Below are 14997 nucleotides of genomic sequence, written 5' to 3' on the forward strand. Positions count from 1 at the left end.
TTTAACATTTTTGGCCAATTTGTTTTCTGCTACAAATGTTTGGTAAAAAAAAATCACAATAAGTGTATTTTGATTGGTTTGCGCAAAAGTTATTGCGTTCACTAACTAAGGGAAAGATTTTTGTAATTTTTGTTGTTTTTTTTTAACGAGTGATGGCGGCGATCTGCAATTTTTTTTGACTGTGACATTGCGGCGGACAGATCGGACCCTTGACTGACATTTTTGACACTTTTGGGGGTACCAGTGACATTACTACAGTAATCAGTGCTATACATATGCACTGTTACTGTAAAAATGACACTGACAGGGAAGGGGTTAACTTTATTGGGGAAGGAGGGGTTAAGTGTGTCCCTAGGGGCGTGTTTCTAACTGTGCAGGGATGTGGCTTTACATGTAACAGCAGAGATCTATGGTCCTACATAGCAGGACCGTTAGATCTCTGCTGTTTCACAGGGAAGAATGACAGGCGGCTTTGTTTACATTAGCCGCCTGCCTTTCTCCCTTCACAGCGAACGATCGCGAGTGACCGGCGGACATCGGGTCTGCCGGTCACTCGCGCGGGAGCGCTTGCCCCCTATTGGCTCACCGGCTAGTGACGTACCAGTACGTCACTTTGTCTGGCCGGGGCTGACCGCCGCAGTATATGTACTTGTGGCGGTTGGCAAGCGGTTAACAAAGATCACAGTTTTTAAGTGGAGGTATGATGTACCTTTAAAGACACTTGTCAGATTTGGTAATTAAATTTTAGGAAATATAACAAGTAAAAACACAGTATCCTGCCAGAATGTAAACGTGACTGATAGAATTAAACACAGTCGGTGCTGGGTGAGGCACATTTTGTTACTAGGGATACTGTATAAATAGATACTTTATCACTGCAGCCCAGAAATACATATCATTGAGGCCTGATCACTCTCACATCCTTTGTGTGTGTACATTTTTGGGGGGGGGGGGGAGTAATGCTGGGTGGTAAACAAGTGGTCATGGCCTAAGAAGATAGTGACCTTAACATGTAGTGATCACAAAGCAGTACAAAAAGAGAAGACCTTCACAGGCACTTGAATTTGTCCATAAACTATACAGAGGGATGAAAAATCGTATCCATTATATAACTTTAGACAAAAGCCTCATATTGAGGGAACACTCTTTACCAAAATGTATTAAAGTTCAAGGCTTGGAACTAGATATGCATGACTAAGCTTTATTTTATAATCTTTTTCCTCTTATGTTTGTTTACAAGCTGAAAATTCCCCAGGCTTTTGGGGTGAGACGCTAGAATGTGCTTCTATTGCATGTTTCATATTTGAGTTGTACTGTAAACATTGCCTAACGAGCTTAAACTGAGGATCATCTTTGGAAATCAAAATTGTATTAGGTTGATGTAAGTTGGCATAGTATATAGACCCTATGCTACTGCAGAACACTGTGGACCTACACATTTACAGGATGGTGTGCAAACTTCAGCCATACTTTGTACTTAAAATGTTTGGTACAGAATGAGTTATTCTCTTTAATACAGACATTTATTTCACTTTTGTCTGCTCTGTCACCTTATACTGCTCATGGCAAGTTTCCAGTAATTCTGTTTTTAGTAATTGGTTGACAACCTTTCTGTTTGTATGCTTGTAAGACAGATATTATTTGTGATGGTCAATTCACCTGTAAGGTTGGATGTTGTTGCGCAGCAAAGGGATAATCACTAATCAAAAAATCTCAGCACACATTAACAAGTGCTTCTGTTTTTTATCATACTCTTGCATGACTCAAAAGTTACAGAAGAAGCTTCGCTGAAAACAGAACATAGATGATTGTCCTTAGGCTATGTGCACATTTCTTTTTTTATTCAGTCAGTAAAACCGCAATGAAGACTGAAAGAAAAGTCTACCTTTCTGCAGTTCTTAGAAGCATTGGTCAGCCTTTAAAGTAAACCTTAACAACAAAATTCTCTTATTTGCTACCTTTGGGTTTGTCAAATATAATGTTAAATCTATGGTAGGTGGTAGGTGCAAAAAAAAAATAAAAATGTCATGGCATAATTTTAGAGCTGTCATATACACATTTCCTTTGTCATCTCAAAGTCTAATTAGCCTTCCTAATTCATTTTCTGGGCTACAGTTTAATTTAGTGTGAATGTTGTAGAGACAGGAGGGTTGAGTAGTATTGGGAGATGTATTAGGTTTTTTTTTTTTTACTTACACTTTCAATTGTTTTAGTACTCTTAAAGCCCAACTCCAGGATATTAGCTAACCTGTCTCCCTATCTAACTAACCGCTGCTATGATAAAAAAATAATTATCCAAATATCCATTTTAGTTATTCAAAGCCGTAGTTATATGATGCTACCAGCCCGCTCTTTCTCTCATCTTCGTGTTTGCTTGGGGTCTTTCTTCGGGTGTCAACATCGTTGTCCTTGATGTGAATATTCCCTGGTTTAGGTGACACTTCCAATGGCTGGATCCTCTCTCATACACAGAACTCACAGTGGGGAATGAGGGAACCAGTGCCCAAGAAGATAACAAATGCCTTTTCCTATGGGCAGGAAATGAGGTTGGCTTATATTAGAGAAAGTGTGACTTTGATCCATTAAACTGTGAGATGGTTTAGGCAGAGGTGTTTGCAATCAAGACTCAGGAGTAAGATAGATAATACACAATGCACCTTTTTAAATTCTTTTTTCAAATTTTTCAAATTTTTTTTTCTTGGAGTTGGGCTTTAGATTAGGGGTGCACCGATCCGACTTTTTTTGTCCCGATACCGATATCTGGCATTGTGTATCTGCTGATACCGGTACCGATCCGGAACTACACACACAAAGCATGTGGCTGCAGTACAGAGCAAAGCCGCTACTTCATGTGTATGGCTCCTCCATTCACAGGTGGAGTGCATCTGATATCACTTCGCCTGTGAGCCGGACCTATACAGGAAGTAGCAGCTCCCATCCCATACTACTTCTACACCAAGTAAGGGATGGCGGAGAATGTTTTTCAGTTTTCTTCTATAAAAACAAAAAAATTAAACGTAGTATAAAAAGCAAAAACAGGACCTGTATTATCTGGTATAGGTTGGCCAAAATGAAAACTGTATAAATAAGCGCAAATAGACAAAAAAAAAAAAAATCCATACTTTCAATGCAGAGTGCTTTGAGTTTGAGACTTGTGCAGTGTTTGTTTAAAGGTGCATTTCACCTGCAGTTGTCCTCCTTCTGACCTCAAACTGCATTAGCTGCTTTTGTGTTTCCATTGACTTGGATGGCGAGAGAAGTGATTCTGACATATACTAAAGCCCACGTATGCAGGTCCTTATGCTTTTAGAAAGAAAAAGATCAGTAAGTATAGCAAAAGTGTGCCTATGTACACATAACTAAGACAAACCGATTTACTAAAGTTAGAATTCTGCCTTGTTTCCGTTGAGACACATGTACACAGCTGCCTTCTTAAGTGTAATATCAAGACAAATAGAACAATGATTAAGATAGGTAAATATTGTCCTCCGAGTTCTTGCAGACCAATAAATATATTGAATAAAAAAAACATTTCTTATTAAATCCTGGAATATAAGGTGTATTTAAATTCCACATTAATTTACTGGTTTATAAAAGTGGTTATAAAGGTAGAAGTTTTTTTTTACCTAAAAAACCTTCTATGTTTAGGCCCCCCTAAAGAATAACCTGAACCCGGTCTCAATACAGCACTGTGCCTGAGAGCAGTGTTCTCTCCCCTTCTCTTTCTCCTCAGTGGACATGGAGGCAGTAGTAAGAGCCATTGGGTTCTGCTGCTGTCAATCACTCCCTAGGAGCAAGGGGCGGGGCTGAGCCACGCTGTGTCAACTACAAATAACTGATGGCTTTTAAGGGATACACTGCTTCTGTGTCTTGAAATAAATTAGATGACGTGAAACCTATCAAATTAAATTTTACCTGAAAGTTAAAGCTGATGTCCAGGTTTAATTTCACTTTAAATAGTTTGTTTGGGCCAACTTGGCCCGAACAAACTATTTGCTTCACTAACTTGTGTGCCCCCTTGGCACTCTGTATAAACTGTATGTAGCCTCAGCTACATACAGTATACAGCACTTTGATCTGGGTGTGAGAGGAGACCTTACAATTTCACACCCGACAAAAAAAATACCATCGGGCTGAGCGGTGCTTAGTCATTCCTAGGCAGCTTTTTATTCCATCAATGAATACAAAGCTTGTTCCGATTGGCTGAGTCAGAGACTGTGACATCATCAGCCTGCCCCTCTAATTCAGCCAATTAGAGTTAGCTTTGTACGCACTGATAGAATACAAAGCTGCCTACGAATGGTTAAGTGGCTCTCAGCCTGATGCCATTTTGTTCCAGGTGCGAGACAGGAAGGTCTCTTCTTAGACTTGGCACACTTGGTGCTGTGTACTGTATGTATATATGTAGCTAAGGCTTCATACAGTTTACACAGCGTCACGCCTAATAATGAACAAAATTGTTTGAATGGGCCAGCTTGGCCCAAACAAACTATTTAAAGTGAAAGTAAACCTGGACATCAGCTTAAAAGATAGGATGGCATGTCCAGGAGTGTTTGTGTATTCACTGAAAAGTGCAGCAGACTAAAATACTCTGGTATTATTGAAGGATTAACTTTCTAACAGGGCTGACTTACATTACTGCCCGGTGGTTTTTATAATCCTGCAATCATCTCAAGACAGATTCGAAATGTGACTTAAGTGTTTATTTGTTTACATGTAAGCTGGACATATGCGCAATACTGTTTTCTTTTTTTTTTATCTATGTTTGGGATTAATAAATTACCAAACAAGAATTCGAATAAGCATTTCCAAAGTAGGAAGCACTGTATTCTAACATTGTAAATAGTTATCAATTTCCTATTTTATAGAATGTAACTTAAATGTATTTATAAATCCATGTGAGCAAATATTATGTAATAAAAGTATTTATGAATTAAACCAATGAGTGTATATATTTTTCAGTTTTTGTTTTTTTTTTAGAAAGTTTTCTCAATCATATCCACCATTCATTTTAAATTGCTGCATGTCAGCAAACGTACAAACTCATTACATTATTCTTGAACCCTGTTAGTATCCAGAAGTGATTGGTGTTATGGTACATGAAATCTACCATAATAATTGGTACAGAGTCATATCAAAAAGGTCTCATTCCTTTATTATGATTTTATTTAACTGCCAAGTAAAATGCTGCAACCTCTAAATTGTCACAAGACTCACATTTTAGTGTACAACATCCTGAATTTTCTTGTGATTACCTTATTGCTATCTCCCTTTTTTTGTTTTGCAAAATATATTACTTTTACAGTATTCTTTATAGTACATAAAAGGGGGTTTTCACCAGTCTTCCAACACATAATTTTTCAGAAAAATTCAATGTAATAAAAAAATCCTAGTTGGCTAACTTCCCAATGGAATGCCAAAATTGTAGCAGTGTGTATGAAAAATGATACTAGTTCAGTGTGTTTTAATAGCAAACAGTCTCATTTGGCCTAGATTTGGAAACAATGGTAAATGAATGTTGAGGTTTCCAGCTTGCAGACCAGAAAACATACAATACAGTGTCGCTTCTTAGTGGTTTTTCATTTTAACAGGGTGTTCGTTCTCTGCAGTTCCATATGGATTGTTGAGCAAACAATGTCATTTAGTCTTACGACAAGTAGGCAAAGCAACTATTTACTAGTGTAAGTCCTATGATGAGACAAATAAGCTACTTAAATCCGTACATTAAAAATGAATAATACATTGCAAAATTGTGCTTTATTTTTAGGAAAGCACTTACTAATGATAATGGCACTTGTTTACAAATAGGCACAGCTCATCTCTTGCTTTCCATCTACTTTAACCAACATACGATTTTCGTCCTTTTTAATAAGTCAATAGAAATCCACTCCTATAAAATAACTTCAAGTGAGTGAGTTCTTCTTGTTTGCTAATTATGGCACCAATGAAGCAATCAGTTGAGAAATATGTGAAAGACATATATTTCCATATAAAACAAACAAGCAGTCACAGTAGTAAAAATGCCAGGACCTTTGAACAAGTGACTATAGATTGCCATAAAAATTACACTACCTAAATCTTAAAAACAAGATAGTACATTTAGAAACAAAATGGAAACTGAGCTCATAAGCTGTACAAATATAAGAGTTTGAAAATTCTGCTAGCCAGAATTCTACAGTTGGCTCAAGGTTTATCTCACATTTCTGGGTATTATATGTAAACTGCTATATTCCCGTACCTTGCCTATTGGCTTTTGTGGCACTGTTTACCAACACCTTGGTCTGTACATCCAATATATAGAAATAAAAACCTCATCCTTGCACATCTCTGTGGCTGCAAGTGAATTACTCTGGAATACAAAATGACACGTTGGGCTCAAATCTTTATTATCCGGAAGGGATCTTTTTGCCTTGGGGCTATAGTTTGTTAGCTATATAAACTGAGTCTATTATCTTATGATATTTAAGTACTAAAACTCATCCAACACTAGGGGAAAAGGATAAAGACACTTCAGATTTGGCAACATCTAAAAAATCTGCAACACTATAAGTTAAAGTAGAACTAAAGTATAACTTTCATTGGACATTTTGTATAGTGTACAGGAGGGTATAACCACTGTCAGTTTTTCCCATCTGTGTCCCATTGGGGAGATTTCTCTTCGCTTCCTGTCCTATAGCCAAAACAAGAATTGAGAGGTAATCCTTCCAAAGACATATATGTCCCTATTAGAAGATTTCCCTTCTGTTCCTGTCCTTGTAACAACCCAAAATTTGGGAATTTCTTACATTTTCATTCTCGGTGATAATGGTAAAAAGGACAAATGGAGGGGGTTAAGGGGATCTCCTAAATGGGGGTACAACAGATAGCAATATAAACCTGACAGCTGTTCTAATACCTCTTTGCTTTATCTAAAGCTTAAAAAAAAAAAAAAAAAGTTTAGACTTTAGTTATACTATGTTAAAGAAAAAGAAATAAAAGTAATGCTCCCTTGTGGGCTCTCTCTAAAGAAATCTATCACTCAAAACACTTCTGTTAGGGATCGAAGTTGATAAAGGCAGTGCGTAAGGTTATTCTTACTTTTGAAGATCCAGCATCATGAATTTTCTCTAATTATATTTTACTACAAACACTTTCTACTGCCTGTCTGGAAGTCAGATAGTCCCCTATTTGATTCAGTAGGAACAAACAATTGTGACAAGCAAGATCAAATGATCAGTGATCATATGAAAAGTTTACACAAAATATATGTAAAGGCTTTGGTAAAAGAAACCAAAACAAATTGGAGAGAGAAAACATTGTCCAGTGTAATAAAGGCTGAAAGTGGACTAGATTGAAATACATGAGGGTCAAAGTAAAAAATAAAATATTTCATGCTATGTGAAATAATAAAAAACAAAAATCATTTGATTTATGCAATTCTGAGTGCCTATTTAAAGTATTCCAACTGTACATAAGTGATCATTGGACCGTCTAATAAAAAGTTACTTCAGAAGTGCAATTAATAAGTAGGAATGTGCTCTCTTGTGAGAGATATATTAAAGCTATCATACTTTGAATAATGCATTTAAAATAACATTTAAAAAAAAAAAATCAAGGCTTTGCTGGCCTAGATGTTAAAATATGCTAAAGGTTAGGATAATGCTCCTGTTGTCTAAGACAGATTAATTGTATCAAAAATGCATATAATAAAAAAATCTAATCTACTGTTTTGAAGGAAAAGGAGCTGCACCAAATGGGTCTAAATCTAATGGCTGTGCCTGTGTTTGCTGGCCCTGTTGATGTGTTACACTTTGTAGCACTAATTCTGTGAAAGGCACTGCACCAAAGTCATCTATTTTGACATTATCACTGCTAAGATACGCTCCATGTAGTGAGCCCTGCCTTGGTCTGCCAGCTGTTGCTGAGTTATGGTCTCCACGGAAATCTGCAAGTCCGTGATGCTGCTGTTGTTTCAAATCTTGTGGATGAAAAGGCTTGGCGCCAAAAGGGTCCACCATGGTTTCGTCTGTTTGTAAGATGTTACGATCCTTCACATCTGTAAGGGAAATGCTAATATTTTCCTTTGAGTCAGATATTGTGAGAAACTCATTGCTGCTTTGGGAGTCCCGCCTTCCTCCTTTTTTGTGCCGACGGACTTTTTCTGGAGTGCGGTAACTGGGCTTGATGGTTTTCTTTGTGCTTGAAGGAGTACCATGATGACGTTTGCCGTTGTTGTTTGCTGGCTCTTGTTTTGTACGTCTCTGGCGAGAGGATATCTTTTGCATGTTACGTTGCTGCTTTACTTTGTTTAGTGTCTGGCTTTCAGCTATTTCATCAAAAGGCACCAACCCAAAAAGATCCTGATCATTAGATGACCCTGTTTCTTTTGAAGGAACAGGCTGGAAGGGTGAGCACCCAAACATGTCCACATTAGCAGAAGAAACAGGAGATGTAACTTGACTGTCCTGCTGATCTTGTTTCCTACTAAATGGTGCTTGTGAGAACACATCAAAGTCATCTAGTTCTTTTTCATTCCTTAATGTAGTGGGAGGATTTTTGAGGCGTTGCTCATCAGATTGATTATTTTTTGTGCTAATGAAGAAAAATGGAACAGCCCCAAAAGCATCTAATTGTTGTTTATCTAGGTTCCTCACATTGTTTTTGTTAAGTGTCTTAGTGGTATTTTCCCTGTGATGACTTTCTGTAGCTTTTGGCTGCTTGCTACTGTTTTCATTCACACTAGAGGTTTTTGCTTTAGTACGGTCATAGTCTGAGTCCGAACTGTGCTTTTCTTCTTCCTCCTCTTCATCAGAATCCATCAACAAAGGTCTCTGCCCAATATTTTCTGGTTCGGTGTCGTCTTCATGAAAGACTTCTTGTTCTGCCTGTAATGCTTCATCATCCTCCTGATCCTCTTCTTCACTGCTTTTGGGGGAAGGGGGATCTGATTCAAAATCACTCTCAGAGTCTGCGCCTTCTTTCACAGTCTTTTGAGAGGTGGACTCTTCTTCTGCATTCTTCCACTGCTTCTGCTCTTTTATAGACTCATTCTGTTTTACATCTTTGTTTGGGACTTCAGCAACACTATCAGTTACTTTTTCAGATATTTTCCCAAAGGAATCTGAAAACAAAAATCAAACAAGTCAAGTTATAATCTGCACAAAAATACAAAAATGTGAGCAGTATCTATTATACCATCTTTCCCTGATGGATATGGACACGAAAAGATTATGTATGTTTTAGACCCCATTCAGACTAGCACGACTTGTCAGGCGACTTGTCAGCGGTCGCGGTCCGTCGCTCGCCATTGAGTAGTACAGGACCCGTTCTAATAGGAGCGACACAAGTCGGTCCGACTTAGAAAAAGGGTCCTGTACTACTTTGGGGCGACCTGGAAGCGACTTGCATAGACTTCCATTATGTGAAGTCTCTGCAAGACGCGCCGAAGTCGCGGTGCACGCTGTGCACCGCAACTTCACAGGTCGCCCCTCGAAGTCGGATCGCCTCAGTGTGAACCGGCTCTTAAAACCCCTGTCATAGTTGTTATAAATAAAGTGGCAAAGTATAACGCTGGCCATTCACTAGCCGAAAAATCGTTCAAACACATTTTCGAAAAAGGAACACTCGGCTGTGAGAGCAGACTATCGTGTCATCATGTAATGACTGAATTTTAAACGACAAATCGTTCAGTGCACATAAATTAATCAGTTTTTCGTTCATTTTGTCACATATACCTAGTGCAAATAGTTCGGGCGAGAAACACATTAACCTTTCAATTTATCGTTTGTTCAGCAGAATTTTCCAAACTGTTCCTTCGATTTTTCAGCTCTGAAAAGTTAAAACCGATTTTCTATTTGTGCCTATTAACTGGACGAAAAATGAACAAACAGACCAAATGACGGATTTTCGAATGATTTTTTGGCTAGTGTATGGCCAGCATAATACCCAGGTAAATTCCATGATCACAACTGTAGTTACATATTAAAGACAATGCATCCTACAACCGCACCAAGTAAAGTAGAAATCCCATTAAAAATAGTTTAGTATAATAAATGCCTGGGAGGCGAATCTGGGTTCCTCATAAGAGGTGTAAGGGGGCCTATATATGCAGATATTTTGGAGGATCTTAGAAGAGAGTCCCAAGTTTTATTAAGGGTGAGGCTAAATGGTAGGTTTGATGTTTAAGGGCAGGCAGTAGGCTGTATCCACGGAAGGGAGTATGGGAGAACAAACGAGATGTCTTTTTCCTGTGGTCATCCAAAGTTTGTGTGATCGATCTAGAATGTGTACAAATAAGGAAGATATTTTTTTTTTAGTATAATTCCAAATTGAGTAGTCCTCCTGCAGTTTTGAACCTAACGCAGATGTCATATCTCAAGCGAGAGGGTTTACTACTCCAAATCCCCGCCAAGTTTTGTTGTTGTTTGTGTACATGCTAGGTATGGTTCAATGTTTGCCCCAGTGAACACTATTGTTCAGACAGAGAGTGATAGAAAATGTTCCAATGGTGACACCTGTTCCAGTGAAAACTGAGCTTCTTACTTTGTTTACCCCTAGAACTTTGTCTTTAGATATATTTTACATTTATCCCAAATCAGTTCCTCCTGTTCATTATTGTGTAAGTATAGAGATCTTTTGAGTCATCTTTTTCAGTCATGAAAGAGGTCCGAAATCAGTATTAAAACATAGGACAAATGTAGACATCCTTTGTCTACAAAAAAAAGATTAAGAGTAAGTAGCAGAGGATGCAGGAGCAGGAAAGTAGGCAAATAGAAAAAGGATTGAAAGGGAGAGAGGTTTGGAAGGAAGAAAAAGAAAGAAAAGAGGAAATGTAATACATGGCTTGCAGAAAATAACGAACTTGCTTACATTTAACTAACTTCCATGTCTTAGTATTTAAATTGTACATGTTTCAGTCCTCAAGCTAAACCCAGCACATACCGATAAACGTTCACTTAACCACTGCCTTTACTGCTGGACGTCATATGATGTCCTAGGCTTTAAGTGGGGATATCTGAATGATGCCTGCAGCTGCAGGCATCATTTAAATATTTTTTTTTTTACCTGGGGATCTACCTCACCATAAAAACAATTGTAGCGGCTTGATTGTTCTTATAGGTGGAGGGAGGGGAATTCCCCTCCCCTTCCTCCCGTGGCCCTTTGGTGCTTCTACTGCCTTGCCCGTGTGATCGGCGAGCCGGAGAAGAAATCTGCCGGCGGCAAAAGTACACCAGTTGTAAATACTGCTGTGACCTTGGCTCGTTTCTTTTTTTCATTTCAGCCTTTCCAGCCTGTAGGAGAGATCTGAGGTCTTATTGACCCCAGATCTCTCCATAAAGAGGATCTGTCATGCACTATTCCTATTACAAGGGATGTTTACATTCTTTGTAATAGGAATAAAAGTGATAAAAAAATAAATAAAATAACGGGAAAGTGTAAATATAAAAAAATTATAGTGCCCCTGCACGCAGAAGTGAACGCATACATATGTTGCGCCCACATATGTAAATGGCGTTCAATCCACACATGAGGTATTGCTGCGAATGTTAGAGCGAGAGCAACAACTCTAGCCCAAGACCTCCTCTGTAACTCTAAACTGGTAAAATGTGTATGTGGAAAGTGCGCAGGATACTATATGGTGAAGCTGCAACCTAAATAATAATAGTCTATCTCCGTAGACGACCTCTTGGCAGGAAACGCGTCAGAAAGGAGCGCCGCAACGTCATCACACATCGCCGCGGACCGCACTGCAGGCGGCCGCGGCTTCGTTCTCTCCATTACCACACTACTTGCCCCGAATACAAGCCGTTTATGTAAGTGTAACCTTATTTAATATTAAAACAGTCTGTGAGGTATTACACCATTGTGCGGTTTTGTTATTTCTGGGGCACTGTGAGATAAGTCCGGACCTTGGAGGAGCCATATCCAGACCTAGGGATCATAGAAGGGACACCCACCACCCCTGTGAAGTGTATGTTTATGCCTACACCCAAGAATCATTCTGGTAAGAGGCACATCCTCTCATTTAGCGTGGTCTCAGGGATCCACTGTGGTTTTTCTATACCTGGATTTGTGCTATATTACGCCTTTACTTATCCATCTTTCCGGTAAGGAGCCAATCCAGAGTTGGTGATGGGAACATCTGCACTTTGATTTGCTGTGGAGTTTTCACCAAGGAGTTTATTTTAATCACTATATCACTTGGACTATTTGGATTGGACTTTATACATTCTTTGCCAACTTTTTCTATGATTTTTTCTGCACTATTATATTGAAGAGTGTTTTATTCACTTTGATGTTCATTTGATATATTAGAGCACATGTAATAATATTTGTTGGTATAGTACTTACTTTGAATAGCTTTTTATACCACTATATTTGTTAATCACGTTTGTGATTTGTTTCCCTAATTCAGGGAACACTTTATATGAGTTTAGCGCACCTTATCTTTACAAATTTAACTCTAAACTGGTAACCTGTAAAAAATGTTAAAGCATTGCCTATGGAGATTTTTAAGTGCTGAAGTTTGGCGCCATTCCATGTGTGTGCGCAATTTTAAAGCGTGACATGTTAGGTATTTATTTACTCAGCGTAACATCATCTTTCACATTATACATAAAAATTGGGCTAACTTTAGTGTTTTGTTGTTTTTCTTTAAATTCATGAACCATTTTTTATTTTTTTTAAAAACGCATTTGAAAAATCGCTGTGTAAATACTGTGTGACATAAAATGTTGCAATGACCGCCATTTTTTTCCCTAGGGTCTCTGCTTAAAAAACATATATAATATTTGGGGGTTCTGAGTAATTTTCTATCAAAAAGAAAATATGATTTTTACATGTAAGAGCGGAGTGCCAGAATTAGCCCAGTATAGAAGTGGTTAAATACACTATTTTGTCAAAAGTATTGGGACACCAGCCTTTACGCGCACATGAACTTTCCTGGCATCCCAGTCTTAGTCCATAGGGTTCCACATTGAGTTGGCCCACTCTTTGCAGCTATAACAGCTTCAACTCTTCTGAGAAGGCTGTCCAGAAGGTTTAGGAGTGTGTCTATGGGAATGTTTGACCATTCTTCCAGAAGCACATTTGTGAAGTCAGGCAATGATGTTGGACAAGAAGGCCTGGCTCGCAGTCTCCGCTCTAGTTCATCCCAAAGATGTTCTATCAGATCAGGACTCTGTGCAGGACAGTCAGGTTCCTCCTTTCCAAACTTGCTCATCCATGTTTTTTTGGACCTTGTTTTGTGCATTGGTGTGCAGTCATGTTGGAACAGGAAGGGGCCATCCCCAAACTGTTCCCACAAAGTCTTGGTATGCTGATGCCCTAAGAGTTCCCTTGACTGGAACTACGGGGCCAAGCCCAACCCCTGAAAAACAACCTCCCATCATAATGCCCCTCCATCAAATGATTTGGACAAGTGCACAAAACAAGGTCCATAACGACATGGATGAGCAAGTTTGGGGTGGAGGAACGTGACTGGCCTGCACAGAGTCCTGACCTTAACCCGATAGAACACTTTTAGGATGAATTTGAGCGAAGACTGCAAGCCAGGCCTTCTCATCCAGCATCAGCGCCAGACCTCACAAATGCGCTTCTGGAAGAATGATCAAACATTCCCATAGGCACACTCCTAAACCTTGTGGACAGCTGTCCTAGAAGAGTTAAAGCTGCAAAGGGTAGGCCAGCTCAATCTTATAGCTACGGACTATGACTGGGATGCCATTAAAGTTCATGAAAAGGCAGGTGTCCCAATACTTTTGACTATATCCTTGACAGCCACCAGGGCTATAGATCCACTTTGTGTGCACCTAATGTCTTTGCTAATCCAGATACTGCCTTCCAAAGGTAGTGGCAACGTCATCCCTGTGTTGAACAGAGCTGTGGGTAGGACCCAGCTGATCCCTTCACTACAGGTTGCCTATAGAAATCTCCAGAGGGCAAATACAAGGCCTGTCACCTTGCCCAAAGAGAGCAAGCAGTGGTCTTTATTACAGGTAAGGCCTGCACGGAGATGAAGTGCAGAAGATGTTTCATGCTGGATAACCATATAGATCTGGAATCAAGATTAAAGTAAGATTACAGATGCCTTTTGTATTTAGACAATATTGTTTAGCCTGCATTTCAGCTTTATTATCTATTGGCATTCATTTAAAAATAATAGATGCCCCGAAATGATTTGATGGCTGATTCTATTTTAAGGGAAGTTTCTAAAATGCCAGGGTTCAGAGCTCAGTCCCCCTTCCAACAGTTCTTTGGACCATTACCATTTAATGACCATGACCAAAAAAAAAGAGAAAACATAAACAAGTGCGCAGAATCAGGTCTCATTCTATGTCAACAAGATGTTTTTTCCAATTTTAGAATTTAGCTTTTGTCTAGAAATATCCTTTCGTAAAACTGCAGAGTGCCTTATTTGGACTTGGTCTTCCTGACTTTTCTGTCTTGAAATCTGCAGTTTATTAAAATGTAATAAAAAAATATAAGTGAAAACAATTCAGGCATCAACATCTGCTGCCAATGCAAGGCTTAAATTTCTCCACTTATAATCGTGTCTGTAGCCTTTCAAGGACAATTGCTCATCCCTCCAGCACCAGCCAGGGGAACATCTTTAATCATACAAGATCATCCCAATCTTCAAGGAAATGTTATGTTCTGATGTTCTTTTTCCCAACATCCGATTAATCCTGATTAAGGCCGTGCAACTAGTAATTACATGCCTTCTGCTGCATCGTCATCTGGGGGTGGGAGCAACAAGCTTTAGGTTTTCTCTCAATTGGTAACATACTGATACCATCATTTCACAGCAATTGGCCACATGTCAGGCCCAAGGATTACCGAGACATTTCACCTAAATCTACACAATTTCTTTGAGGACTGGCAGAGAAGCATCTGCTCAACATTGCTGGAGATTTGCAGCTCTGATGTTGCTGTTTTCAAGACGCACAAAACTGGAAATTAAAAAATGTCTGTGAGGTTTATATTTTGTAACATAAATCTTTGATGTAGGTCAGCCAT

General features: G+C 38.9%; 1 protein-coding gene across 2 annotated transcripts in view; it reads right to left on the reverse strand.

Moving 5' to 3' along the window:
• Positions 1 to 6962: 6962 nt before the first annotated feature.
• BMP2K (BMP2 inducible kinase) overlaps positions 6963 to 14997 on the reverse strand; it is a 271429-nt gene continuing 263394 nt past the window's right edge. The window contains exons 15-16 of one of the 2 annotated variants that reach the window (XR_014225958.1): positions 7188 to 9100; positions 6963 to 7144 (exon numbers count right to left, since the gene is read on the reverse strand). Coding sequence is in view for 1 of the 2 variants with exons in the window: in XM_082273188.1 (XP_082129314.1) it covers positions 7701 to 9100 (1400 nt within the window). In the remaining variant the exon portion in view is untranslated. Of the gene's footprint in view, positions 9101 to 14997 lie in introns of both variants that reach the window. The other variant, XM_082273188.1, reaches the window with a different exon arrangement.

The sequence above is a fragment of the Pelophylax lessonae genome, assembly GCF_965119305.1.
Source record: "Pelophylax lessonae genome assembly, chromosome: 1".
Classification (NCBI taxonomy): domain Eukaryota; kingdom Metazoa; phylum Chordata; class Amphibia; order Anura; family Ranidae; genus Pelophylax; species Pelophylax lessonae.